Genomic DNA, 27,758 nt, shown 5'->3' with positions numbered 1-27,758 from the left:
TAATTATTTTAGCTACTTGTGTGTCTCTTCACCTGTCTCTCCCTAACTCTACCCCAACTGTGGACTCCCTGTAGGCCAGCATCTAGCAACACAGGACAGAGCCGTCTCTTTTAATGTTTGTGGAATCGAAGAATGAGGGCAAATGTAATGTTTTAATAATAATTTTAAAAGTAGCGATATCTTACCCTAGATACAGGGCTATGTTTTTCTTGCAAGGATGCTTCATCAAGCGAGTTGTCCCAGATGAAAAATACAGGTGGTCCTAGAGAGAGTCACAAAATCTTAATCCTATCAATGCTAATAAATGCCTGATGAAAACAGTTTCCTAACATGCAACACTGAAGATGTAAAGGTGAAATCTGAATTAGGCAGGTGGACGGCATCTATGTCATTTTCCTATTTTTAAAAATTAATTAATTAATTAATTTTATTTTTGGCTGCATTGGGTCTTTGTTCCTGAGTGCAGGCTTTCTCTAGTTGTGGTGAGCAGGGGCTACTCTTCATTGCAGTGCATGAGCTTCTCATCGCCATGGCTTTTCTTGTGGAGCACTGGCTCCAGGCGCACCGGCTTCAGTAGTTGTGGCACTCGGGCTCAGTAGCTGTGGCTCGTGGGCTCTAGAGCACAGGCTCAGTAGTTGTGGCACATGGGCTTGTTGCTTCACAGCATGGGGGATCTTCCTGGACCAGACTGCCTTGGCAGGCAGATTCTTAACCACTGTACCACCAGGGAAGCACATTTTCCTCTTTTGATATTATCCTCTGGCTCTGTCAGAGGTCACCAATGGGGGAAGCTGGGTGAGAGGGACCAGGGACATCTCGGCACTGTTTTGCAGCATGCTGTGAATCTATAATTATGTCAAAATAAAAAGTTTAAAAAGACTCACAGGATAATGATTCATATCACATCCCCTCTATGTATATGTTACTTATTTACAGATTACTTATTATTTGAGAGGCCAGAGGCCAAAAAAAAGAAGTTAGAAACCAGTCACTTGATTATTTAGCAATGCTGACACCACTTCTGGAATAACACAAAGTCAATAGGAAAAACATTTGAGCTGACAAAATATTGTTTTCTTCATGCCTTTTAGGCACATACAGGTGAAAGGAAGTTTCCTGCTGCACTGTGTCCTGTAAACAAAGTAAGTTTGCTTCCTATGTCACTCTGCATTTTAAAAGTCCTATCGGATAGAACGCTGGATAAAAACCCAGGTGATCTGAGTTCTAAACCTAGCTGCAGCTCTTGTCTTTGTTCAGGCTACTTGACTTCTCTCATTTAGCTTTTTAGTGACATGCAAAAGGTTAATGCCTATTTCAAAAGGCAATGGTAAGGATTAGATGAAGTAATGTTCTATGCCGGAAACAGCGCTGGCATCCAAGAAATACTAGGAAATATTAGTTCTGATCCAGCGATTAGATAAAAGTGAAGAATGAACGTTAACTGTGGAGCCACATACCCCTGGAATTTGCTCTCTGACGTGAAACACCTTTCCTGTCCTCACCGTACGAATACTAGTGGTAAGAGATAAGAAAACATCTGTCAATGTTTATGAAACAGTCGGCATGACTCCTACCAGGCTGCCTCTGGGTTAACGGTGCAGTACCTGTTCTTGAAGCTTTTAGGGTTATGGGAGCCCTTGGAAAATCTGATGAAACAGTGGACCCTCCTCTCCTAGAAACAGACATATGTATATGCAAAAATGGAGATGTGGTTCCTGAGAGCTCATTAAGGCTCATTTGCAGACTCCAGATTAGGCAAATGAGGAATGCCTACTGCCAGATTTTGTTTTTTGTCTGCGGGGTGGGGAGGTGTTGGTGGCTGGGAGAATGTTGCTCCAGTTTACAGCAGGTTCTCAATCTTGGATGTGAGTCAGAAGCACCTGGTGTGGGGGGGTGCCTGATAAACTGTAGATTGCTGGGCCACACTGCTGAGTCTTTGGTTCAGCAGATCCAGGGAACTGCAGTTCTAACAAATTCCCAGGTGATGCTGATGCTGCTGGTCCAGGACCACTCTCTGAGAACCAGTGTGGAGAAACGGGAGAATTGGATGTGACCAATCTTTGCAGACTTTGAGACACATCCTGCTAGTAAATCTTGATGGAAAGTCCTACTCCCCACTCCCTATAAAAGGCAAGTGTATCGTTAATTTTGCTGGGTCTGTTTTCATGTCTATAAAATAAGGTTAAGGAATCACTTCCCCGTGAAACTCGTTGTAAAGATCAAATGGGGCCATGCACCAGAAATGCATTCTCTATTTCTTCAGCAAACAGGGCCCTGCTGAATGTGACAGCTCATTCCAGGCAGGAGTTCCCTGAGGGTGGGAACTGGGCTTTAGCATCTGTCCCGTGCCCACGGCACCGCATGTACAGTATTTACTAATCTAACATTTACTGAAATCCAAAAATGTTCTGGGCAAGCAGTGAATAACAGAAAACACTCTATACCCTCATGGAGCTAATAGCCTAGTGACAGCAACAGACAAGAAAAAATTTGCGACGAGTAACAGAATTTAGTGATTGATAGGAAAAAGCAGCTATAGGGAGAGGGTCTTTAGATGAGGAAGTGTACTGTTTGTCAGCATCTGAATAATCAGGAAGAAGTCATGGAGAAAATCTGGAAGCAAAGCGTTCCAGGCAGAGGGAGACGCAGGCACCAAGTCTCCCCCGTTCGCGAGTTTGGCAAGTTCAAAGGACCGGTGGCTGGGAGCAGTGATTCAGGGGCGGGCAGGGGCCACATCAGTGGTTGTCACATCCCTAGGGGACCCTTGGTAATGTTTAGAGACATGTGATTGATGGTCAACTCTGGGGAAGGAGGTACTACTGGCAACGAGTGGGTGGAGGCCAAGGATGCTGCTCAGTATCCTACAATGTACAGGACGGTCCCACCCCAGAGAATGATCAGGCCCTAAATGTCAGCAGCGCCGCTGAGGAACGCTGCGCCAGATACGGCGCGAGGAGATTGGGTTTTATTCCGGGTGCCACAGGGAAGGGTAATGACAAGACCAGATTCGTTTATAGACAACCCCTCTGGCTGCCAGGATGGACAGGATGGCACAGCCTAGGGTGATGGCGGTGGAGGTCGCTTGAAGGCATCGGAATTGGGCCAAAGTCTTGAAGTGGCAATGGGAGGACATGGTGATGAGCTGGAGGCGCTGGGGTGAAAGGGTGGGTATCAAGTTCGCTTCCTAGAGGAGTAAACTGGGAAGCCTCAATAAGGTTGGCGAGCGGAGCATCTCTCCTGGATTCCGCGCAGGGATGAGCCTGCCCCCTCCCAGACCCCTGGCAGCGCCCCAGACCCGGGAGGGCGGCCCCACCGGCAGAGCGGCTGAGTTCTGGCCAGCGGGGAGAGCCGCAAGGTAGTCGCTGCCACCAGCATTAACAGCAGCATCTCATACTACCCGCCAACACACAGTTCCTCAACTGCCACAGGAAGTCGCTTCACAGCCTGGGCATGCGCAGTCTGCCGCGCAGCCTGGGCAAGCGCACCTTGTTCCCCAAGAAGCCTGAATCCGCCCATCCCAACAAGCCGTCAGCGCCTAGGCATGCGCACACTGCCGCCCTTGGGCTGTCTACAGTTTGAGCACGGGCTTAGCGTCTCCCGGGAAGCCCGAATCCACCAACCGTGGCGCGCGCCAGAGCTTGAGCTTGCGCGTGTCACTCAAATTCCGAAGCCCAAGTGTTTGGACCGGGCTGCCCACACGTTCCCAAAGCTGCGCTTGCAGGCACAGCTGCTCTTTTTCTAGGGGCCGTCATGCGTGCCCACAGCCCTCCCCGCGATCCGAAAGAGCCTATCGGAAAAGGTGGATGCGACGAGGGAGCTGGAACGCTTCGAGCTTTACTTCGTGTAGGCCCCGCCTCCACACTTCCAAGTCCCGCCCCTGCAGCCTTCCGTTTCCGGCCACCCCTCCCGCGGGCACGCAGGCACGTGGCGGCAGGCACGTACGCCCCAGCCGGGCCCGCGGAAATGACGCAAGTCCCGCGCGCCGCCAGGATGGCTGGGCTATGGCGGCGGGTGCAGGCTATGTGCGGCTGTGGGGAGCTGCGAGGTGTTGGGCGCTTCGGCGGCCGCTGCTGGCCGCCGCCGGGGGGCGGGTCCCGACTGCGGCCGGAGCTTGGTTGCCCAGAGGCCGGCGGGCCTGCGACGCCTCTCCTCCCTGGGCGCTGGGGGGCCAAGGCCCCGCCGCCGCGGGCCACTGGCGGGGACTTCGGGATGCTAACAACCGCAGCGGCGGCGGCGCATTCTCGGGCGGCGAGGATGCCTCCGAGGGCGGCGCGGAGGACGGGGCCTCGGGCGTGGGGGGCAGCGCGGGCGGCGGGGAAGGCCCTGTCATAACGGCGCTGACGCCCATGATGATCCCGGACGTATTCCCGCACCTGCCGCTCATCGCCGTTACGCGCAACCCAGTGTTCCCGCGCTTTATCAAGATTGTCGAGGTAATGAGAGCCCCCGCCTTGGCCTCCTTTCCCCCACGTCTGCAAGCTGCGGCTTGGGCCGAGGGATCGCTCAGCACCCTCATGCCTCACAACTTGAAAAAGTTCGAGTCCTAGTTTTCTCACTACTAGTAAACTTGAGGCAGTTTCCGCCCCCTTTCAGATCCCTTCAGGAGAGTTGGATCCAACGAGCTTAGGATTGTCCACTTAACAGTCCTAGTCATAGAAATTCGGTCCCGGGAAAGCTCAGAACAGTCTTGCCACTCGGTTACTTTTCTCCTGGTCTTGGTAAATGTTTTGTGACAGTCTCCCCCAGGGCGGTCTGCCTTCTGGTTAAGAGCCCCTTTGGGATCCGGATTCATTCCTTCCTTAAATGTTTCTTGAGGTCATGTGCTAGGTACGGTTCTAAGTTTTAGGGATACAGCCCTGAACAAAACGGACACACTTTCCTGCCTTTGGAGCTTAGGTTCCAGTGGGATTCGTAAATTATGGACTGGAAGGCTGTAAGTACTACAGGGGATGATAGAGCTAGGGATTGTCCAGGAGTCTTAGGAGGAACATGGCCTAAGGGTGTTCCCAGGGGGTTATTCATTCATTTATTCAGTAGGGTGTTCTTGTTCCCGTGTAGCCGGCCGAGGATTCAGCAGAACAAGTCAGACACAGCCCCTCTGCCTAAGGAACTTATGTTCTGGTGCAAGAGACAGTAAAGATCTTTTCAGACTAAGAGCCACGGGGTGCGGGGTGGTGCACATGGACCAGGGTGATGTAATAGAAAGCAGCAGGAGTGCAAGGAACTTGAGTTTTTTAATGATGTGGAAACGAGTCCGTGGAGGAGAAGCGTTATCTCTTAACTGTCTAAGCAAGGTCATACAATGAGTCAGCTCTGCATTCACCCTCCAGCCTCTGCCCTCCCTCTCCAGTCTCTCCTGAATAAATCTCAGCGATCCCTTGGAAAGGGAAAGGACGGTACAGAGGGACAGCATTCAGCCAGTGGCGGGGGGCAGAAGGAGCCCCCTCCACCTCCTCTCCAGCACTGTGACTGTTTGCGTCCGAGCTGCCCTTCCAAGGGCCTTCCCTGATGTTCTGTAGTGGTTACTGGCAGGTCCCAGGGCCGGACCCTGTGGGTTCATATCCTGGTCCCTCCACCCCTCGCTCCGTAACCTTGGGCAAGCTGTTCCTCTGGGCCTCCATTGTCTCATCTGTGAAATGGGCGTAGTAATAGTACCTCATTTCTTAGAGCTGTGATGGGAGGTAAATGAGGTCATGTGTAAAGGCTGCAGAACCGTGCCTGGTGCTCGATACACCTTCATAAGGAGCGGCTGCTGTTACCCATGTGGTGTGCTTTTGACACGTCAGAAACAAGCCCTGGGGGTCTTTTCTCCATACTTGACCCCCCCAACCCCAGCTGTCCTCTCTACCCTCCCAGGCCCCTGGGGCCAGGATGTTCAGCAGGTATGGTCCCCTCAGCCCCTCAGAGTGGCAGATGCCCCCTGTCCCCAGTGCTTAAGTAGAGACAGGATTCTTCCAAGAGATTCTATGTGTCCACCTAGGGCTAGCCAGGAGGGGTACGTGAGATGCTGCGGGTAGTGTGAGACTGGCATGTGGAACTCGCTTGTGGTATTCCTGTTGCTCTTACTTTATAAATAACGAAAAACGGGTGCCACCAGAGGGAGGGACAGGTGCTAAGATGCAATGGTCAGCTGTTAGCCAAGGAGAAAGTGGGAGCTCCCAGGGGACCCAATAAGTGTTTCTGAACCTGTTAGCCAAGCTCTGATTACCCTTGATTTGGTAGTTGACGCTGCATGCGGCTAACGTGCCCCAGTGGCGTCTCTCCTTATTAGTGACCTCTTGAGTATAGACCAGTGGCTCTTAATTTGGGGTGGGTCATGTAACCCTCCTGACGGATGTCATGGACCTTTGTTCTGGGGAGAATGCATTTAGAGTGACAGGAATTCCCATACCGTGTGGTCATGGAGTGAGTTAAAACGCTGCTCCTCAAAGCCGGGTTCCTAGACCAGCAGCCATCACCTGGGAGTCTGCTTGAAGTGCAGACTCTCAGGCCTGCTTCAGCCCTCCCAAATCAGAAACTCCAGGGGTGGGGCCCAGCCATCTGTTTTAAGAAGCCCTCCAGCGAATTCTGACTTGTGCCAAAGTTTGAGGGCCATTAAGTTTAGTTAGAGTCTGGTCTAGGAATTAACACAGGCTTGAAGGAAATCATTTGAGCCCTAAGGACACCTGTGCTCCTCCCTATCAGCTGTTTCCTAGGAAACATCATTAGCCCTCTACCTGCCAATGGAATGACAGGAGAATGTGCTGTGACTGGGCGGGGGGGGGGGGGGGTTGATGATCAATGAATAGGATATAGATGTGTTTGGGATATACTTTCCATGAAAATTGCAGGAAATTACCAGCCTGTGGGGTGTGTCACATTTGAATTACGCACATTTACTTTTGTCCTCCCGTAAAGAAAAGCAGTTGAGATTTTCAAGCCAAGGCATTTCGCCACAGAAACAGCTCTTGAAATTGGATGTGAAATCAGTTTCTTGGTACTGGCCGTTTGTCTCCTTTTAGTTTCCTTTAGGAAGAGGGAAAAACTAAGGAATGCAGCTCTTCAATACTGCCTGTCCTTTTTTTTTTTTTTTTTTTTTTTGGTTCAGAGGTTCCTGGACCGTGTTGGTTAGTCCTGGATCAGATTAGCACACCCCTAGAGAGTATGACAGAAAACGCTAGAGCTGCTGTCAAAGCGTCAGCTAAAAAGCCTACCCTGCGTTTCACCTTGGGGTCATTGTCATGCTAGGTTAAAAATAAGAAGTTGGTTGAGCTGCTAAGAAGGAAAGTCCGCCTCGCCCAGCCGTATGCCGGCGTCTTTCTAAAGAAAGATGACAAGTAAGTGTAATTTTTCCTTCACTCCTTTGTTGAAGCTGCCCTGGATTGTAGCTCACCGCAGAGCCTGCTCCATAGAGTAGCCTGGACCTCTGGCTCCTGACCTGAAAGAAACCAAGTCAGACCTCCGGGGGATGAGGCTGAGAGCTGAGCATCCCTTTTCAGTCTGGGCTGAAGACTCTGCCCCAGGCCCTGGGCTTCATGCGTGGTCCAGGTGGGGGGAAGCTAACCTCGGGGACCCCTGGTGTTAGGCCAGGGTGAGGCTGCTTCAGAGCAGAGCTAGGCGGGCAGATGCGGGGGCTCCGGGCACATCCACCTCGACTCCAGGTAGGAATGAGTTCCACTTCCAAGTCGGAAGGTGTGTTCTACTCAGGCTCCATAAGAGGAGGTGTGGAGTGGAATCCAGATTCCATCTGGCCCCGCCTGCCTGTATGCGGTGACCCTCAGGGGCTGCCCAGAGCACCTGTAGGAGCAAGGAGGTCAAGGCCAGGAGGGGTGTTTCTCTTCTCTCTCTTTTCAAGAGAGCCAGAGCATGTGTGCCCATGTTCCTTTGTGTCCCTTCTCCCTCAGCAACGAGTCTGACGTGGTTGAGAGCCTGGATGAGATCTACCATACGGGGACATTTGTCCAGATCCACGAGATGCAGGACCTTGGGGACAAGCTGCGCATGATCGTCATGGGACACAGAAGGTGCGGGAGCCGGAGTTCATGGGGCGGGGTGGGAAGAGTGGCCTGGGGCGCCCCAGGTTCCAGCACCGACCTGCCCTTCTCGGTCACCGCAGTGACCAGGCCAAAGCTGGAGGTGGACCCCCCCCAGCTTCTCAGAGCCGCTCTGCTTAAGCGGCAGTCTGGGTGGTCAGTGAGAAGGCATTTCTCACGCCCGTTAGTCCAAAAAGCACCACGAAACAGAAGATAGCACGTTGCCTCATGGTTCATGTCTGGGTGTCAGCACGCCTTCCCCCTGGTGCTGGCATCTGCGTCTCCATTCAGCTTGGCAGGTTGGGTTTTTTGTTTTTTGTTTTTCCTGGCTGCACCTCGCAGCTTGCGGTATCTTAGTTCCCGGACCAGGGATCGAACCTGTGCCCCCGGCAGTGGAAGCACGGAGTCTTAACCACTGGACCCCCAGAGAAGTCCAGGTTGCGGTTTTTTTACTCAGCCAGTCTACCTCTACCTCCTCTGCCGAAGGGCTTCATAAGGCATTTGCAAGCCCAGTCTAACCCGCTGTATTGTTACGGCTAATTAAGAAAAACCTACATGATCAGCTGGGTTGAAGCTGGAAGAAATGAACGTGTTCGTTTCTTCTCACGTGTTCCAAGGAACATTGGTCTCCCAAGATGAGATGCTTGTCAAAGGTGTCCTGTGATCACAGACATGTGGGAGACGTTTCAGACTCACCAGCCGTTCAGGTCGTAGTGTTCGGAAAAGCTGCTTACTGCAGATGCCCGCTGGTGTTTGTTGACTCGAGAGCCCTTCATCCTTTCCTCTCAGGGAGCCTTTTTCTGTGTCAGCCGGCAGCTCCCCCAGAGCACACCGGGGAAGCGGTCCCGGCCGGCAGCGCTTCTGTGGACTGTCCTGGTGGCGTCCCTGCTGCGCCGAGCCCCCATGCCTGTCTTCACCTGCTTGCGTTAGAGTCTGTTTTAGGGAAGAGGCTGCTCCTTTGTCTCCTGAGAGGATTCATGGCTCAGAAAGAACAGAATAAGATACAACCAAAATCAATAAAGATGGTGCGGCTACTCACGGCTCTGCTAACCTGCAGGGTGCCTTGGAGAACGAGTCCTGCTGAGTGCTGAGGCCAGGCCGCCTCGGTGTTCACCGAGTCCCGACCTCCTTTTCTCTGTGCATCTTGCTGGTGTCCGCCCGCCACTGAGTCCGCGTCCCCGGTAGCACTCAGGCCTGCTCTCTAAGGGCGGTACTGTTGTTAGGTACCCTGTGTGGCAGAAAAGAGCCAACACGTCACCAAACACCCGGCGCCTGGTGTCTGCCAGGCCCTCGGGTGTGAGCGGAGTAGCCGGCGAGGGGCCCAACTTGGGGAGCCCGCCCCTCGCATGGGGAAAACAGGTCACCAGCTAAATCTGACGGTGGCGGGTGCTTTGGGGTGAAAATGACGATGGATGGGGGGTGGGGTGGGTGTGTGCGCACGTGGGGCTGGACTTCATGTGGAGTGGTTGGGGAGGACCTCAGTGGAGGCGCCCTTGAACCTGGAGCTGAATCTTGTGCAGGAGCCACTGTGTGGTGAGCTGGAGGCCGGGGGAAGGGCAGGCGGAGTCCCTGATGGGCCCCAGAGCGCAGGCTGCCACTGGCGTCCTCGTGTCTGGAGGACAGCGGATGCTGGTGTGGGAAGCAATGGACGGCTCGGCTGGAGTCCAGGGGCAGAGGGCCTGCTGGTCTTGGGTTCTGAGATAGCAGCTCCCCTCTCCCCACCGGCCCTGGTGGCTGCAGGGGCCTGGGCCCAGCGAGCCCTTGTGTCATCAGCACCGCAGAGCGTTGTGGCCGGCAGGACGCCCCCCTTCCCCCCAGCCGCGGTGGCTTCACCTCCTGCTCCCCGTCTTCAGGGTTCACATCAACAGGCAGCTGGAGGTGGAGCCGGAGGAGCCCGAGGGCGAGAACAGGCAGAAGCTGCGCAGGAAGCCGAAGCGGGGCAAGAAGGACGCGGAGGAGGATGGCGGCGCCAGGCGGCAGCTGCAGGTGGTGGTGGAGCCGGAGCCCAGCCCCGCTGGTGAGGTGCTCATGGTGGAGGTGGAGAACGTCGCCCACGAGGACTTCCAGGTCACGGAGGAGGTGAAGGTGAGTGTGCATGGGGGGCAGAGCGCCTCTTCCTCCAGGAGGCCTGGGAGGAGCTGGCGTCGGGAAGGTCGGAAGTGCGCTGCAGCCTTGGCTGCTGTGAAGGAACCGGGTCCTGGCTCCACCTCCCAGGCCCAGGGCTGGGGGAGTGGGCAAGGCACATGTAGCTGGTTCTGTGACCCGTGCTTCCAAGATGGGAAAGAGCCTCTGGCCACCTTGACCCCAAGCCTAGGCTGGCCTGCCTTCTTCTCCATAGCATGGCGAGCCAGCTTTCGAGAGGGTGTCGGGAAATGTCCTTCCACCGTCCTTCTCATGTAGGTTATGGGCAGGGTGACCTGCCTCCAACGGGGAGAGATGAAGAAGAAAGGCAAGGCAGGTGGAAGGCTCCTTGGGTGCACCCGCACCGGGTGTCCTTGGCCTCCCCAAGGGGAACACCAGCTTGGCATAGCTGACAGCTTTGGTCTGAGCCTGGGGTGGGTTCTGAGCTTGGTGGGAAGGAGTGCCACAATCCATTGGTGATGTCTGCTGCGGGCGCTGGAAGGGGCCCGGGGCCGGCCGTTAGCTCCGTGGGGCCCTCCAGAGCAGCTCTGCCAGGGAGAACTTCCCACGTGCTGGATGCATTCTGTGACTGTACCATTCGGCCTCTGTGACTGTTGAGCACTTGACCTGTGGCTGCTGCGATTGTGGAACAGAACGTCTAATTGTATCTCATTTCAACTCACTTAAATGTGAGCAGCGCCTGGTGGCTGCTGTCCTGGGCAGCCCAGCCTTAGTGTTTCCTTGAAGGCTCTCATCTGGGGGGAGGTGGGGGGGAGGGGAGTGGGGAGCTCGGAGCGCACCTGTCCCTCTTGACGCATGCCGTGCAGGCCCTCCAGCTGGCCTGTTCTGGTTCCTTCTACAAAGGTCATCCCAGGCAGATCAGGGACAAACCCATTAACCAGAGACCGGTGGATCACACTGAAAAAGCCCAGCAGTGGTGGCTGCTTGCTTCTTGCCAGCAGTGCCCTGAGCAGAGTGCCAGGTGCTGGGACCTATGGCCTCTGGAAATGAGGTGCAGGATTTATGCCATAAACTGTGTCCAGTGATCCTGCCGGGAGTGTCACTGGCTTCACTGTGGCGGCAGTGAAGGCAAGAAGGACAGCAATACCTGTGGCATCCATAGCAGAGCCGGCTGGGGCGAGGTTCTGGGGGGGCAGACCTCGAGCCCCTTCTCCCCACCCAGGATGGCTCGTTCTAAGGTCGAGGTTCAGAGTGGTCCACGGAGACAGGGTTCGTTTAGTTTTTGCTCTTGGGTCCTGAGGCCCTGTAACTTGTGAACTGGGGCTCCGCTCCTGGGCCTCTGGGGCCGTCCTTGGCTGGGCTGGGTGGGAGGGGCTCCAGGGCCACAGCCCCCTCTGGTCCCAGTGACCCACGTGGCCTCCCTGCTTGCCAGGCCCTGACGGCGGAGATCGTGAAGACCATCCGGGACATCATCGCCTTGAACCCGCTCTACAGGTTGGTCTCCTGTCTCCTGACGAGGCCAGGCTGGGCCTGTCTGGCTGCTTGTCCTCATTGAGATCCTGGCTGGGCTTGGGGACTGCCTAGCCTCTGAGGGGAGAGCTGCTTCCATCCCAGCAGGGAGGCCCCGGGGCGGGCAGGAGGTTGGAGGGGGCGCAGCCTACCCGGCCCCGGCTCTCTCGTCATCAGCCAGGTCGGGGGAGGGCATCTCAGGAGGGCTGCTGGATGGCTGCCAGGGTGACTTATGTCTGGGCGTTGGGGCGTTAGTCCCGCTCCAGGATGGGCCACGGCCCAGTGAGGACCATGGCGGTCCCGGTGCCCCGTGGCAGCATCTCCGTCCCTTCCAGAGAGTCTGTGCTGCAGATGATGCAGGCCGGCCACAGGGTGGTGGACAACCCCATCTACCTGAGCGACATGGGCGCTGCGCTAACTGGGGCCGAGTCCCACGAGCTGCAGGACGTCCTGGAGGAGACCAACGTGAGTGCGGCCTCCCCACCTGGCTGCTGTCCTGGGCTCCGGCGTTGGGGTGGGTTCACGTTAGCCCGTGTCCTTCTGTCCACGTCTGGCCCCTCGTTCTTGGTAGCGGCTGTGTGGTGTCCCACTGGGCGGCGCCCGTCATTCAGTGGGTGGTGTGTTTGGGTTGCTGCCAGTCTCGTCGTTACGAGCAGCACCTCTGCCAGTGTCATGGTCCACATGGCCTGCAGACCTGTGGAGTGTGGCTGGAGCACTGGGCTTGCTGGGGCAGAGCGTGCGCCTCTCTCGGATTTGGGGAGGCGTGGCCTGTCCACCTGCCCCGGTTCGCGCTCCCTCCCTGCTGCCCCTCCACACAGATGGCCATCCTCTCACGTCTTCCCTTTCTTGGCAGATTCCCAAGCGGCTGTACAAGGCCCTGTCCCTCCTCAAGAAGGAGTTTGAGCTGAGCAAGCTGCAGCAGCGCCTGGGCCGGGAGGTGAGCGGTGGGGCGGGGCCCCAGCGCCCAGGAGGGTCTCTGCTGCGAGGCCCCGCTCCCCGTCGGGGCTGGGAACCTGTGCGAAAATGTCAAACTGGTGCCAGCAGCTGAGTGCAGAGTGAGAGGTCCTGGGACCCTCCTGACCATTGAGGGAGCCCGGGGGGAAATGCTAGAAATTAGGAGCCAGCCTGGGAGAGGTCGAAAGCTGTTTCCCCAGACTCAGCTGTTGCAGGCCCACCTTCCCAACTGGGCAAACCCATGGACTGCCTGGATTGTCGATTACTTAACATTTTCCAGATTTAACTCACTTTTATCACTTAGTTGTTTTTTTAATTTTTATTGGAGTATAGTTGATTTACAATGTTGTGTTAGTTTCTGCTGTACATCAAAGTGAATCAGTTATATGTATGCATATAGCCACTCTTTTAGATTCTTTTCCCATAGAGGCTGTTATAGCACTTAGGTTTTTTTTTTTTAATGAATGTATTTATTTATTTTTGGATCTTTTGCGTTGGATCTTCGTTGTTGCACCTGGGCTTTTCTCTAGTTGCGGCGAGCGGGGGCTACTCTTCGTGGTGGTGCACGGGCTTCTCATTGTGGTGGCTTCTTTTGTTGCAGAACGCGGGCTTCAGTAGTTGTGTCTCGCGGGCTCTAGAGCGCAGGCTCAGTAGTTGTGGCGCATGGGCTTAGTTGCTCCGTGGCATGTGGGATCTTCCCAGGCCAGGGCTCAAACCCGTGTCTCCTGCATTGGCAGGCAGATTCTTAATCACTGTGCCACCAGGGAAGCCCTCACTTAGTTTTTACATTAGGAAAAAAATTCGTATATTTTATTTATTTATTTTTAAATATTTATTTATTTATTTGGTTGCTCCAGGCCTTAGTTGCAGCAGGCAGGCTCCTTAGTTGTGGCTCTTAGCCTCGTTAGTTGCGGCTCGCCAGCTCCTTAGTTGTGGCAGGCGGGCTCCTTAGTTGCAGCTTGGCTTACCGGCTCCTTAGTTGTGGCATGCGAACTCGTAGTTGCGGCATGCATGTGGGATCTAGTTTCCTGACCAGGGATCAAACCCGGGCCCTCTGCATTGGGAGCGCAGAGTTTTTAACCACTGTGCCACCAGGAAAATCTCTTGTATCATATCTTTAATTGGAAAAGCCACTAGGCAGCTGTCACATGCAAGGGCACAGGACAGCAGGTCACTAGATGGGCGCCAATGCTGACCTAGGGCCCTGAGCCCGCGTCCTGCTGTTCCAGCTGTTAGAGGGAGCGTGGCACCCCTTTGCTTAACGTGGCGGACACACTGGCATCAGGCCCAGCTTTTCCTGGTCGTAACCAGGATTGAAGGGCGGATCCCTTCCTCCCCTGGAATTCGGTGTTACTTCTCACGAGGCCCGTGACCAGGAGGACTTAGGGTGGAACGTGGGGGAAATCGGAGCCTGGGTGCCCTGGGTTTCTCTCCCATGTCCTGAGGAAGCAGCAGGCCCGCCCTGGGCTGCGTCCCCTCTGCTCTGACAGCAGCTTCTGGGCCCTGCAGGTGGAGGAGAAGATCAAGCAGACGCACCGCAAGTACCTGCTGCAGGAGCAGCTGAAGATCATCAAGAAGGAGCTGGGCCTGGAGAAGGATGACAAGGACGCCATCGAGGAGAAGTTCCGCGAGCGGCTGAAGGAGCTCGTGGTGCCCAAGCATGTCATGGACGTGGTGGACGAGGAGCTGAGCAAGCTGGGCCTGCTGGACAACCACTCCTCCGAGTTCAAGTGAGCGCCGGGGGAGGCTGGGCATCTGACTGGGGTCCGTGGGAAGCCAGGAGGGTGGGCCCCTCATGCATGTGCTGGTCACGGTGGGTGTCCATCCTCTCGTATCGCCCCTGTGCGGGCCGTGTCTCTGTTGCCCCTGTTTCACAGATGAGGGAGTCGAGGCTTGGAGAAGTTACATCAGTGCCCCTGCCTCTGGGCTGGCAGATGGGGACAGGGATTTGGGGACAGGGATTTGAAGCCAGGGACATCTGGCTCTAAGCCAGCGCCACCAGTCAGGACCAGGAGTCCCCAGGGCCATTGCCCCAAGGTCACCCCCTCCCCTGGCCTCCCTCTGGCGGCTTTGAGAGTCAGCCAGGAAACAAGCATCTTCCTGGGGCCCTGGCCTTGCCCGGCGAGTGTTGTCCTGTGCACACTGGCTAGGGATCGGGACCCCGTGGGATGCTTCTGGCTCTGCCCGCAGCCCAGGCCTGGGTGTTGCTCCGGGGAGGCCCCCCGGTTCCAGTTTCCATCCCACTAGCTCATAGGGAGGATCTGAGCAGGCCTGCAGCACCGGACCCTCCCAGGCTGCTGGGTCAGGCCCCTCTCTGGCTCAGGGTGTCTAGGGAAGGTTGGTCTCTTTGCACGAGGACCCTGGGAGACGCTGGTTGCCCCGGACGCCGCAGGCCTCCCCACCAGAGACGCCCCCAGCTCCTCTCCCGGGGCAGTGAGTGCGCTTCCCACATCGACGTCAGGGTGACCACACGCTTAGTCCCTTAGAACATCACAGACTCGTGTTGCGGTCTGGAGGCAGTGGCCCTCACGTCTGGTGTGGGCAGGACGGGCTCCTTCTGGAGGCTCTGGGGAAGCTCTGTCTCCAGCCTTTTCAGTTTCTCGGAAATGTTCCATGGCTCCCGGCCCTTCCTCCATCTTCCGAGCACGTCACTCCAGCCTCTGCTTCTGTTGTCCGCCTCGCCTCTTCCTCTGACCTCCCTGCCTCCTCCTTATCAGGCCCTTTGTGAGGGGCGCCTCTGTCCCTGGGTGCACAGCCCTCGGCTTGGTGTCACGCTCCAGGCCTCAGTTTCCCCACTTGCCCTCATCAGGTTGTCCCTCCCCCATCCTACTCGCTGGCCCCTCCTGTGCTGTGGGACCCTGAGCCAGCCCCATGCTCGCAGAGTCTCTGGTCTGGAAAGCAAATGTAGCCCTTGTGCCAGGAACTACACCCATACAGGCAGACCTTGGGGACACCATGGGTTGGTTTCATAGCAAAAAAGCAAGTCGCATGAATTTTCTTGGTTTCCCTATTCCTGTAAAAGTTAGTTTACGCTCTACTGTAGTCTTTTAAGTGTGCAGTTGCGTCATGTATAAAAAAAGACCACGTATATTCCTTTATTAAAAAGTACTTTATTGCTAAGACGACCATCACCTGACAAGGCACGGTTACCACAAACCTTCAAGGTGTAAAACACGTGGTGTCCACCTAGCACGGTAGGCGAGGCGTGGCTGCACCGTGCTGGGAGTGGGGCAGGCCAGGCTGGGCCGGCTTCTCAGGGCAGTTCGGGCCCCAGCTGACACTTGGTGTAGTTCTCACATCGGGTGCGTGGGTCCCAGTGCTGTGGATGTACGGAGCGGGGTTCGGGCAGCTCACTGGGCCTGCTCACCGGCTCTTGTCTGTTCTGTGGCAGCGTCACCCGCAACTACCTGGACTGGCTGACGTCCATCCCATGGGGCAAGTACAGCGACGAGAACCTGGACCTGTCCCGGGCCCAGGCGGTGCTGGAGGAGGACCACTATGGGATGGAGGATGTCAAAAAGCGCATCCTGGTGAGGCTCGGCCGCCCGCCTTCCCCGGGGGGCCATGTCCGCACCCCCCGCTCGTGTGCGGGGCACCAGCCGAGCTCTGAGAGGCAGCGGCCGTCGTGTCTGGATCTGCGAGGGTGGCAGGGGCCTTGGGGCCTGGGAGCCAGGACTCCCCCTGTGCGGTGGGGGAAACCCAGGGGAGCTCCCTGGAGAACCTGGGGGTCTGGGGGGTGCTTGGCTGGGCCAAGGCTGGTGTGGGGTCAGCAGGGGCCGAGGAGGGTGAGGGATGGAGGGGCCCAGCCAGAGGGACCGGGGTTGGAGTGGCTTGGAGGTGTTAGGGGCCGCCCAGGCCCACCTGCCCGCTCCAGGGGGGCTCACGGGTTCCCCAGGGGGATAAAAATTGTGCTTGCGATAGGAGGAGACGAGGGCCAGAGGCGTCTGGCTGAGAGCGGGTGGGCCGGTGGGGAGAGAGGACGCTGTGATCCAGGTGGGGAGCTGCTGGGTGGGCCTGGCATTGGGGTCACCCAGAGTCCGTCACCCGCGTCCCCTTGCCGCCTGCTCGGCCTGTTGGTGCCACAGGCTGTCCCTCCTGTGTCAAATGATAGTCCAGTCAGCTCGGCCCCTCTGGGTCAGGCCCTGTCCCTTCTCGCAGCCCCAGATGCCTGGACGGTGGGGAGGCTCAGGCCCGGTGGGGGCCCTTGCCCTGTGGAAAGGGCAGCGCTGTCTCATGGGGTCCTCCTACCTCTGCCCGCAGGAATTCATTGCTGTCAGCCAGCTTCGGGCGTCGACCCAGGGCAAGATCCTCTGCTTCTACGGTCCCCCAGGTGTGGGCAAGACCAGCATCGCCCGCTCCATCGCCCGGGCCCTGAACCGCGAGTACTTCCGTTTCAGCGTCGGGGGCATGACGGACGTGGCCGAAATCAAGGGGCACAGGTTGGCCCAGCCCCTCCCCCTCGGGGCTCACCCTGCCTCCCATCAGCCTTCCTTCTCCTGGGTCTGTTCCTACTCTGTAGCGTGATGGTGGCGGGCAGCAAACCCCGCTCACGCTGGAATAGGTAACTGAAAAGTCAGCGTGTCCATCTGACGTCAGGTCTGGCTCAGTCCAGGTGCTTAAAAACCTTGGATCAAATTGGATCAAAATCTTGGCCTCTCAACCACTGGAAAGGCCTCTCGGCCAGGCTGTCCACAGACGGCCCCCCGGTTCCAGGTTCCATCCCACCAGCTCAGCACCCCGCACCCCGGCAACACTGGCCACAGGCCCGGGGACTGGGGACTAGAGTGGGAGGTGAGATGGTCTCCCCAGTGAGGCCTCAGCACCTGTCTTGGTTCTTGCCTCCCTTGTCAGGCCCAGAGCGGGGCTGGCATCCCTTGTGCGCAGGCTCTGACAGCCACCTGGCCCGTGCGTGGTGTCCTTCTGTGGGACATTAAGGGTGTTGGTTCCGGGGCTTCCCGCCACGCTGGCTTCCGCAGAGGGTGGTTTTTTGAAAAGCCTCGGTGAGACACAAGTGCAGTGGGTACACGAGTGTCTGTTCCGAGCTGGCCGTGCATTTCCATCCTGTAGTGTCCAAAGAAGGTTTAAATCTGTGTTTAAAAGTTACTTTTCTGGCTTTCCTAAAAGCACGGACAGTTCTGGGCACCAGGGTTCACAGGCCCTCCTGGCAGCAATGCTCCAGAGCCGGGCCGCCCGCTGGGCAGGGTGCAAGCACCCCAGTCTGCTGCAGCCCCCCTCCACTCCTGGCTCTCTCGAGTCCCCTGGACGGTGGCCAGTCTCGAGAGCTCCCCAGCCCGGAGCCCGGTGTGAGCTCCAGGGCTTTGGAGAAGGGAGCCGGAGCATGGTGGGGCCTGGGTGAGGGTCAGGAGGGGACGAGGCCGGCACAGCCTTGGGGGCGGGGTCACTGGGAGGCCTGCAGGCTGGAATGGTGCAGGCGTGCCCGGGAGCTGCGTTCTGAGCTGGGAGGTGCAGCAGGATGGAGGTGGAGGGGTTGGGGGCAGAGAGCGAGGCAGAGGCAGAACCGGGCCCTGGTTCAGGAAGGACAGGGAGCTGCAGACCAGCACCATGTGCTGGAGTTTCTAAACAAGCACAGGAGGTCTGTGACGCTGGTGGTGAGCCATCGGGGAAAGGGCACCCAGCAGGGTGCGAGCAGGTGAGCGTTCTGTGCTGCTGTTGGTCTAGGGACGGAACTGACTGCTGTTATACTGGTTGACAGCCAAATCCTCCTCTGCCCACAGCCCTCCAGGGCTCCCACCTCCCTCGGGTTAAAGCCCAAGTCCTCCCCGTGGGCCCTGCACAACCTGCCCTGTCCCCTCCCTGCCCTCCCCTCCTCCCTCTCACCCCCTCGCCCACTCTGCTCCAGACGTATGGGCCTCCTCACTGTTCCTCCAACACACCAGGCACGGTGGTGCCCCAGGGCGTTTGCACGGGTTTTGCCCTCTGCCTGGAATGCCCCTCCCCCAGACACCCATGTGGCTCCTCCTCACCTCCTCTGCTTGTAGCCTTTCCCTAAGATGTGCTTTATCTCTTCCTTAAAATACTGCCTCACCCTCAAAGTGGCGTTCCAGATCCCCCATGCCTTCTTTTCTTCTTTGTCGCAGATACGAAGTCTTTCGTACCTTGTGATTTTCTCCTCTGCCTGGTTTGTGGTCTGTCTGCCCAGCTGGGCCTTAGCTCACAGCACTGGACTCATGTCTGGTTTCCTAAGAATGCCAGGCAGGCACCTGCAGCCGAACTGGGCAGACGAGTAGGCTCTCAGGCAACACTCCTGAAAGGACATGCCAGCTGGGGCCGGGCCCTGGGCCTGGTGACCCTGAGGGCCAAGGACCCAGGCGTGGGGGATGTTTCTGCCGCAGGCCCTGGCTGCTCCCTGCCCCTCTCCTTCTGTTGGATCGGGCAATACCGGCTGGGTTTTGCCGTCTGGATAGGAGGTGCTGGCTAGCGGGAAGAGTCTGAGTGAGACTTGGCTGTGAATCTGACCCCCGCCCTGAGCCTGAGCTGGGGGAGCACGTTGACAGCCCAGCACTTGGGACCATGACGCCGTCAGGGTGGCCCAGTGCTCTGCCTGCCTGCACAGTGCGGAAGCATTTATCCTCCGCCGGGGCCACGCTGTGTGCGTCTCCCTGTGTCTCCTCTGGGCGGCCTTGGAAGGCATGTGGTGATCCCGCAGCTCCAGGGGAGCTGGGCCTTGGGCGCCAGTGTGGCTAGCCCAGGTGCCGGGGCACCGACCGCCCCGCTGTGCCCTGTTCCGCAGGCGGACGTACGTGGGCGCCATGCCCGGCAAGATCATCCAGTGCCTGAAGAAGACCAAGACGGAGAACCCCCTGGTTCTGATAGACGAGGTGGGTGTGGCCTGAGGGCTGGGCCCTGGCTGGGCTCATACCCTTCCCTGAGGTTGGACGTGGCCCACAGCTCCAGGCGGCCCTGACCAGACGGAGTCTGTGTTCAAGGTGAAACTGTGGCCCCCTGTGGTTTCCATGGTGCCTGAGTCACTGTGGGCGGCCTTGTTGCAGCCGGCTGTCTCATGACACCGGCTCCCTCCTGCCCTGGAGGACCTGGTCCCTGCCCATGGCCACACAGTCAGGCCAGCCCTCCTGCTCCGGGCTTCCCTAGCCCCAACCCCCAGTGGTCTGGTCTCCCGCTGGGGTGTCTGGCAAGCGGGTGCTGGGGGAGGACAAGGGGCTAACACCCGCCGCCCCCTGCTGCCCCTTCAGGTGGACAAGATTGGCCGGGGCTACCAGGGGGACCCCTCGTCAGCACTGCTCGAGCTGCTGGACCCTGAGCAGAATGCAAACTTCCTGGACCACTACCTGGACGTGCCTGTGGACTTGTCCAAGGTGCGTGTCCCACCCGGGGGCTGGGCCAATGGGGAGAGTCCAGACGCCCCATCCTACCGCACCTCACTGCCGCCTCCCCCAGGTGCTGTTCATCTGCACGGCCAACATCACCGAGACCATCCCAGAGCCGCTGCGGGACCGGATGGAGATGATCAACGTGTCGGGCTACGTGGCCCAGGAGAAGCTCGCCATCGCAGAGGTAAGGCGGCCCCGCTGGCCCGGCCCTGGGGAGGGGCACCCCGCGGCCACTTGGGCTCAGGAAATATCCGAGTGCCCACTAGGTGCCAGGCCCTTAACCGGAGCTAGGGGTGCAACCCGCAGATCCTGTTCGGGGGCTCCCGAGCCAGGAGGAGACAGACAGATGGACAGGATCTGCCCGTGTGGTGTGATTACAAGACACGGACAACACCAAGGCGGGGGTTCGGGGGCTCCCCACCCCAACCAGTTGTCAGCTGAGGGTCTTACGATTCAGTGCAGTTCTGACACTACCCACCCGGAAACAGCATCAGACCCCAGGTTCAGGGCTCAGACCAAAGCACTGCCCCCACTTTGGATGTCAGCCCCCAAGTCCCTGGCCGCTCTTACTTTAGACTGACTGGGTATAAATCGGGGGTTCCCATGGCCCCCTCCTCTGTTTGATAATTTGCTGAAACAGCCTACAGAACTCAGGAAGACAAGAGTTTTACTTACTGTTACCAGTTTAAAAGGATACAACTAGGGAGCAGCCAAAACAGATTCCTGGGGCAGGTGTGGGGAAGGGCCCATTACTAGGCACGGTTGACTGGATGATTGATTGCATCATTGGTCACTGGTGATTAGCTCCCCTCCCTGGGGACTGAGGGTGGGGCTGAAAGTTCTGTCCCTCCAGTCCCTTGGTTGGTTCCTCTGGCCACCAGCCCCCATCCAGCTATGCTAATGATCACTTCTTGAAAGGGGCTTCTTGTGAATAAGAAAGGATGCGCTTCTCCTCCCTGTCACTCAGGAAATTCCAAGCGTCTTAGAATCGCTTGTGCAGGGAATTGGGGCCAAAGACCCAAGATGTATTTCTTGTTATAATCACAGGCAGTAGAACAAGAGCAAGGAAAGACACTCTGTGAGCACAGTGCTGAAGGTAACACAACCCCACCCTGGCCTTCAGGGCCCAGCACTGTCTTGGGGTTGTGAGTTCAGCTCTGACAGAAAGTTACCCCTTGAGTTGCCCCGCTGCCCCGTGGTCACGCACCATGGCCGGTGTCGTGCCGGGTCAGTAACGGCTGTGGGTGCGAGAGTGAGGCTGCTGTCCATCTACCCACCAGCCGTGCTTCCCCGGGTTATGGGACTGCCTACCTGGGCTTTCCTGGGCCCAGGGTCCCCCGGGATGCGGGCCTCTTTCTGCATTTCTATTTGTAAGAAAGCTCTTCCTGGGCTGGTGGGATCCTTCCCTTTTCCTGGTGCCCCGGTGTGTGCGGTGCTTTACTAGCCTGCAGTCAGTCAGGGGAGAGCCAGATTTCCTTTCCAGAGGGCTCGAATTCCTGATAGTGTTTTCTTTCCAGAGAGGGCTTTAGTGCATCTTGTCCCCTTGAGCCCTTCGCAGCCCTGTGACAGGTGCAGGCTTGCAGTCTTCTGCATCCCCTGGGGGGTGGGAGGTGAGGAAGAGGAGCTCTTGGCTGGGGTGGTCGAAGGGGTACTGGGACTCCCCGTCACTTCCCCTGTACCCCAGCAGCCTGGATACTCGACCAGGCAGAGGAGGGGCAGGCTTGGGGGTGTGGGTGGAGGGGTTCCTTCAAACCCCTGAAGGGACAGCAGGAGGCACACGAGGGCTTTGGGACGCTTCTGCCCTGCAGTCAGTGCTCAGGACTGCTCAGACTCCACTGATCGCTGTGCGGCAGGGGTGGTGCTGGGCCCGGAGTGACCCTGGAGCCTCTGACCTGCTCCCCATCCCCACCTGCTCTGTGCAGCGGTCACATAACCGGTCTCTGTATGAGGAGGAAGTCGGGGGGTTCAAGGAGGCCTTCCTGGAGGAAGAGGCAGCTAAGACGAGCCTTGGGAGCACGTGGAGGCGGCAGGCCGGGCATCTGCAGGTCCTAGGTCCACCGTTCAGGATCCTGGCACCTGCCGGGCTCTCTCCCTGGACACTCTGCCACCCCCTCCTGGCCCTGCTGGCTCTCCTCCCTTCAGGTCTTGGCTTAGGTGTGGTCCAGGAGCAGCCGCCCCTCACACCCTCTGTTGAATGGCCCCCAGCTATCCCCGGGGAGAGGGGCTCCCCGGGGCAGGCCCAGGGTCTACCTCGGTGACCTCGTTTACCCGGCCAGGGGTCTTTGGAAGGGTGGGCAGGGGCCACGGGAGAGGCCCTGGGGGTGCTGATGGCGGCTCTCCTCCTCCCTGGCAGCAGTACCTGGTGCCTCAGGCCCGCGCCCAGTGTGGCCTGGACGAGAGCAAGGCCACACTGTCATCAGACGTGCTCGCCCTCCTCATCAAGCATTACTGCCGGGAGAGCGGCGTCCGCAACCTGCAGAAGCAGGTGGAGAAGGTGAGCCCGCCTGGCTGGCGGCAGAGGAACACGTGCTGAGTGCACTCACAGCAGGTGCCTAGGGGAGTCACAGCCACAGACAGGAAGTAGATGGTGGGGCTGGGGAGGCGGTGTTTAATCAGGACAGAGTTTCAGTTTGGGAAGGTAAAAGTTCTAGAGGGGATGGTTGGACACCAGTGCAAATGCACTTCCTGCCACTGAGCTGTACACTTAAAAATGGTTAAGATGGTTTTAGGTCACATGTACTTTATCACAACTGTTAAAAATTAAAGGCAGGTGGAGGAGAGTTGGGGGCAGGGGGTGGGGGGCTGGTTCTGTGGCCTGGCCACCCCCCAGCCTCTGCGTCCACACAGGTGTTACGAAAGTCCGCCTACAAGATCGTCAGCGGCGAGGCTGAGTTTGTGGAGGTAACGCCGGAGAACCTGCATGACTTTGTGGGGAAGCCGGTGTTCACGGTGGAGCGCATGTACGACGTGACACCTCCTGGCGTGGCCATGGGCCTGGCCTGGACTGCCATGGGTGAGTGGCCTGTGCTAGAGCAAGGCAGCGCCGGGGGCTCTGCACGTCCCTGTGGTCGTCTGTCCCTCAGTAGAGGTGGGCGCCCTCTCCACTGGTGGGCGGGGTGCAGTGAGGCCAGGGGACCAGGGCTCATCAGGGACGACGGGACCGCGAGGTGGCAGCAGTGCCCCGTGAGCTTTCTCTGGGCTCTGTGGGTTTCAGGTTTGCCTGAAAGACAGCCCTTCACAGCACGAGACCCTGTCGCCCGGGGGGCCACCACCCAGTGGGGGAGAAGGGTCCCAGGGGCTTCCTGTCCAGGCGACGTGGCTCAGCCCACCCGCACTGGGGATGCTGGGTCTGGGAGCTACGAGGGCGGAGGGGGAGCGGCTCGAGGTCTGTGTAGCAGGCAGGGTTGGGTGCGGTCCTGGGGGCGGGGCACAGGGGAGGCAGAGCCTCTGCTGATTGATTTGGGCTGCGCTGAGGAACTGCACGGGAGGACGCGAGCTTGGCCCCGGCAGGCTCTGCGCCGCGGGCAGGTAGAACGTGGAGGCCCAGCACAGAGATCGTCTTCAGGTTTTCACGTAACCCGGTCCCCGCAGATGGATCTGCTGCCCGGAGGAGGTGACTGCGGGGACAGTGCAGGCACTGAGGTGTGAGGGATGAGAAGGCTCTAGGCTGGGATGAGCCAGGGAAGGGACGGTGAGGGGCGTCCCATCACTGGGGACGAGGGTGAGGACGTGGCGGGAGCCGCCGTCCAGGAGTCTGAGGCATCCTGGGCTCATGGGCTCTGCCCTCGGTTCCCCAGGAGGCTCCACGCTATTTGTTGAGACGTCCCTGAGGCGGCCGCGTGACAGCAAGGGGGACAAGGACGGGAGCCTGGAGGTTACAGGCCAGCTGGGGGAGGTGATGAAGGAGAGCGCCCGCATCGCCTACACCTTCGCCAGGGCCTTCCTGATGCGGTACGACCCCACCAACGAGTACCTGGTGACCTCGCACATCCACCTGCATGTGCCTGAGGTGAGGCTGGACCCGTGCCCATGCCCCACGCCCACCACCTGGCAGCACCTGCCCACCAGCCTGTCTCCCCCCAGGGTGCCACCCCCAAGGATGGCCCGAGTGCTGGCTGCACCATTGTCACGGCCCTGCTCTCCCTGGCTCTGGACCGGCCGGTACGGCAGAATCTGGCCATGACAGGCGAGGTCTCCCTCACAGGCAAGGTCCTGCCTGTGGGAGGCATCAAGGAGAAGACCATTGCGGTGAGTGTCCTGCGTGATAGCGCACAGCCATCGTTCACGTCAGGGCTAACACCCCCAGGCGAGAAGAATGACAGGCCCATTTTTCAGAAGGGGAAAGTGAGGCTCAGCAGGTATGGGATCTGGATCTGCTTGGCCTGGAACCCCTGCTGAGCTGACTGCCTAGCTGCTCCTCTCTCCACAGTGGTTCTCAGCCTTCTCAGCCCTCATCTCAGGTCCTCAGGGACCAGAGTAGGGTCTCCTGCTTCCTCGCTGCCCACGTGGCCTAGCACTGAGACCTGTGGGTGCAGGAGAGGCTGGAGGAGCAAGGCTTGGGCACTGCAGGTGGACAGAGGGCCCAGTGTCTCACTGGGTGTGCTGTAGGTTTGACTGTGGTGGATGGGGGTCCCCCCAAGCTCCTGGCAGTGCCCCAGTCTCTCTCACCTGAGCCCCCAGGCCTCTCCCTGTCTACCTCTAAAGGGACCGCAGCCCCAGCTGCCCACAGGGAGGGGCTCCCGTGATAGGGACACCCAGGCAAGGTGTGTGGGAGGCTCTCTGCACCTTGCTTTCCTCTCTTGCAAAGTGGGAGGTTCAGTGAGTCACTGCGTGCTGTCCCTAGAGCAACCCATGGTGGCCCTTGTCCACCAAGGGGCAGGGTCAGGCTGAGGGACAGCAGCTCAGAGGCCCTGGGCGCGTGGCAGTCTTCAGTTCCTGTGCATTTTTAGGTGCCAGACCTCTAAATGTAAAGCAGCGGGTACTGATTAACCCCAGAAACCATGGACCTCATAATTCCTGTATTTCCAGACACCTTTGGGGGTGGGGAGAGCCTCTGGGGTGACTGACAGCACACCAGAAGAGGCCTGGGTTCCTGCTGCCAAGCTGCTGGAACAGAGGCTGGTGATATTACCTTGGGCCTCAGTTTCCTCATCTGGGTGAGGCAGGGTGGGCACTGGAAACCTGGCTCCATGCCCAGCCCTCTCCTCCCTCCCACACTGACCTGCTGACCCTCCCCACCCATTCCAGGCCAAGCGTGCCGGGGTGACATGCATCATCCTGCCAACCGAGAACAAGAAGGATTTCTACGACCTGGCGGCCTTCATCACCGAGGGCCTGGAGGTGCACTTCGTGGAGCACTACCGCGAGATCTTCAACATCGCCTTCCCTGAGGAGCAGGCCGAGGCCCTGGCTGTGGAGCGGTGACGCCGGCTCTGGGCACTGCAGGCACCGCTGGGCCCGCCGGGGCTGGAACCGCGCTCGGGGGAGAGGCTCCAGACAGCTGAGCCACAGGAAGCTCCGGAGAGGCCTGGAGCCCGACCTCAATCATGGCTTAATCACTGACTATTTAATTATGATTAAAAGCCGTTTCCAGTACTGCTTGGTTGGCTGTGGCTTCTTTCTGTGCTCACCACCCTGCCCGTCACCAAGGTGCCCAGGGACACGTGTGCCCCAGCAGATGGGCCCCCCTTTCCCACCGGCAGCACAGAGACCCCAAGTTCCTGGAAAAGTTTTATTGTGCACAGAGGGGAAGGGCTCAGTCCTTCTTGGCTGCCGCCTTCCTCATGGCGGCCAGGACATTGCTCAGCTCCTCTCTCTTTCTCTTGGCACGGATGTGTGTCCCCACCTGCCGGGCAAGGAGGGCCGTGAGCCTAAGCCCCAAGTCCCACCCGACCCTAACACAGGGATCCTACCTACCCTTTTCTTGATGAACTTGAGGGCCCGCTTGTCCTTGGAGACCTTGAGCAGCTCCATGGCGCGCCGCTCATAAGGGGCAAAGCCGCACACCTCCCGGATCATGTCCCGCACGAACTTGGTGTGCTTGGTGAGGCGCTGCGGGAGAAGGGAGGCGTCAGGGCGGGGCTCCGAGGGGGCGCCCGGCCGCTCAGGGTCTCCGGGTGGAGTGTTGTATGTCTGCTAACAAGGGAAGCCCAAATCCTCCCCAGTCCCCAATCTTATCAACATTAAAGTGGCACGTCACACCCGGCCCTTGCACGGGCTGTTCCCCGGGCCCAGAACCCTCTCGCCCTGGACACAAGCTGGGCACCGTGGAGTCGGGGCCGCTTAATGAAGAAATATATAAACCCCCATGAGTCTACGACTCCTCAACCTGACACACACGGAATCCGCTTTCCCTCCACATTCTAACTCCGATCCAGAAACCTTTCTACTCGGCAAACTCCTGCTCATGCGTCAAAATCTGCTCCCAATTCGCTCCTGCCCCAGCTTCTGAATCCACGGGCCGGGTGGGTCCCGATACTTAGCCCCGGCGGGCGTTCGCCGCGCAGGCGCGTAACCGGCATCTTCACTCTCTGCTCTGGGCAAGCCCGACACCCGCTTTCCTCCGTTTAAGACACCAGGGCTCCCCACTGCTCTCGGGACTCGAAACCCCGACTGCGGTCCCGGCACTCACCCCACGGCGGCGGCTGTGCCTCGGCTTGCTCACGTTCTTGGTCACCTTGTGGCCCTTGTTGAGGCCCACGGCCATGGGGTAGCGCAGAGCCATGGCTGCAGACAGGGATGGGTAGAGGGGGGTGGAGGTGAGTCCCGGCTCGGTCCCCGCCGCCCGGAACCCCGCGCCTCAGCTCCCCCGGGTTTGCTCGCTGCACCCAACCATACCCCCGAGCTGCACTGGGGCCCCAAGGGTCCGGATGGCAGCGGATGGTACGCTGGGCTTCACTAACCTGCCGCTCCTCAATGGCTGCCGCGGCGGAAAGGCCTCAAACGCGCAGAACTCTGGGATTTCTACCGACCCGCGGGCGGCGCGGGCCAGAGAGGCAGGAATGTCGCGGGCTCCCCCTGGCGGCGGGAGGCGTCCCTGTGGGCCCCCTGAGCATGCGCGCTTACCCTCACGGGCCCAAACCAGTAGTCGGACCGGGTGGGCGTGGCTGTGGCTGCGGTGTCTCCCTCTGCGGGTGGGTTGAGAGGTGGAATCCAACCTCTGCCGCCAGCTGGCTGTCCCAGCGCCAGAGACTTCAGCTCCCACTACTCGAATTTCTCCATTTATAGAATGATGACAACAAGAGTACCTATTCCAAACTGTATGAGCAAGATATGATAACTGGCACAAAATAAAATTTCCACAAACGGAGAAATTGGTTTTACTATGTATGAAGCCAAGCTCTGGGCTAGAGCTAAGGAAAGCGTTGTGATATAGTGCCCCCTGGTGGCATTTGATATAACTTGATGTAATTTTAGGTGCAGGGATAGGAGGCGTGGTGGGAACAAAAAACTATTTTTTTTTCTGGTTTTTATCTTTCAATCCTATTTATTTCCAAGAGGCAGTATCGATTTGAGGCTGGTCTGTTTGGGGTTAGCCCTTGGAACACCTGCTAATCCTGGAGGCTTGGACAGCCAACAGGAGCTAGATTTATTTATTTTTTAAACATCTTTATTAGAGTATAGTTGCTTTACATTGTTGTGTTAGTTTCTGCTGTATAATAAAGTGAATCAGCTATACTTATATCCCCATATCCCCTCCCTCTTGCATCTCCCTCCCACCCTCCCTATTCCACCCGTAGCTAGCTGTTTATAACATTGTTTCATTCTTCAAAACATTGTTTTGTTTTTATAACATTGCTTTCATTTAGTTTTTATCTTTACAGTTGCTTTTTCTTTATGCGAGCACTGCTGG

At 58.1% G+C, this 27,758-nt stretch overlaps 3 protein-coding genes across 4 annotated transcripts in view; 1 reads left to right on the top strand and 2 right to left on the bottom strand.

Moving 5' to 3' along the window:
* LOC309805293 (cation channel sperm-associated auxiliary subunit delta-like) overlaps positions 1-3,387 on the bottom strand; it is a gene marked incomplete at both ends in the record, with an annotated part of 41,350 nt that extends 37,963 nt beyond the window's left edge. Inside the window, 3 exons of the mRNA XM_082623228.1 lie at positions 186-262; positions 1,458-1,512; positions 3,314-3,387. Coding sequence (XP_082479354.1) covers positions 186-262; positions 1,458-1,512; positions 3,314-3,387 — 206 coding nt within the window. The remainder of the gene's footprint in view (positions 1-185; positions 263-1,457; positions 1,513-3,313) is intronic.
* Positions 3,388-3,993: 606 nt separating this feature from the next.
* Positions 3,994-25,501, top strand: LONP1 (lon peptidase 1, mitochondrial). The gene is made up of 18 exons (XM_082622470.1): positions 3,994-4,433; positions 7,228-7,316; positions 7,884-8,003; positions 9,866-10,097; positions 11,527-11,588; positions 11,939-12,068; positions 12,457-12,540; positions 14,067-14,287; positions 15,949-16,087; positions 16,818-16,996; positions 19,309-19,396; positions 19,769-19,891; positions 19,974-20,090; positions 22,260-22,400; positions 22,754-22,919; positions 23,704-23,915; positions 23,990-24,154; positions 25,154-25,501. The coding sequence occupies exons 1-18, from the start codon at positions 4,002-4,004 to the stop codon at positions 25,328-25,330; spliced, it is 2,877 nt and encodes a 958-aa protein (XP_082478596.1). The 5' UTR covers positions 3,994-4,001; the 3' UTR covers positions 25,331-25,501.
* A 122-nt stretch (positions 25,502-25,623) lies between these two features.
* On the bottom strand, positions 25,624-26,934 carry RPL36 (ribosomal protein L36). Of its 2 annotated transcripts, none has more exons than XM_082622483.1 (4): positions 26,809-26,934; positions 26,538-26,632; positions 25,823-25,957; positions 25,624-25,751 (listed from the first exon to the last, which is right to left on the bottom strand). In XM_082622483.1, exons 2-4 carry the CDS (start codon positions 26,628-26,630, stop codon positions 25,662-25,664), a joined length of 318 nt encoding a protein of 105 aa, XP_082478609.1. In that variant the 5' UTR covers positions 26,631-26,632; positions 26,809-26,934; the 3' UTR covers positions 25,624-25,661. The 2 variants fall into 2 exon arrangements, with proteins under 2 accessions (XP_082478609.1, XP_082478608.1); XM_082622482.1 differs by having other exon boundaries at positions 26,744-26,843.
* Between the last annotated feature and the right edge of the window lie 824 nt (positions 26,935-27,758).

The sequence above is a fragment of the Mesoplodon mirus genome (genome assembly GCF_964341445.2).
Source record: "Mesoplodon mirus genome assembly, chromosome: 5".
Taxonomy (NCBI): Eukaryota; Metazoa; Chordata; class Mammalia; order Artiodactyla; family Ziphiidae; genus Mesoplodon; species Mesoplodon mirus.
This window is presented reverse-complemented; position numbering and strand designations above follow the sequence as displayed.

Bases quoted from the DNA above. Each gene is read 5' to 3' on its own strand.
- LONP1 (XM_082622470.1), top strand. From the start codon at position 4,002: ATGGCGGCGGGTGCAGGCTATGTGCGGCTGTGGGGAGCTGCGAGGTGT. The intron at 12,541-14,066 runs GTGAGCGGTGGG...TGGGCCCTGCAG, and splicing joins AGCAGCGCCTGGGCCGGGAG to GTGGAGGAGAAGATCAAGCA. The intron at 19,397-19,768 runs GTGGGTGTGGCC...CTGCCCCTTCAG, and splicing joins CCCTGGTTCTGATAGACGAG to GTGGACAAGATTGGCCGGGG.
- RPL36 (XM_082622483.1), bottom strand. From the start codon at position 26,630: ATGGCTCTGCGCTACCCCATGGCCGTGGGCCTCAACAAGGGCCACAAG. The intron at 25,958-26,537 runs GTGAGTGCCGGG...CTTCTCCCGCAG, and splicing joins GGCACAGCCGCCGCCGTGGG to CGCCTCACCAAGCACACCAA. The intron at 25,752-25,822 runs GTAGGTAGGATC...CTTGCCCGGCAG, and splicing joins TCAAGTTCATCAAGAAAAGG to GTGGGGACACACATCCGTGC.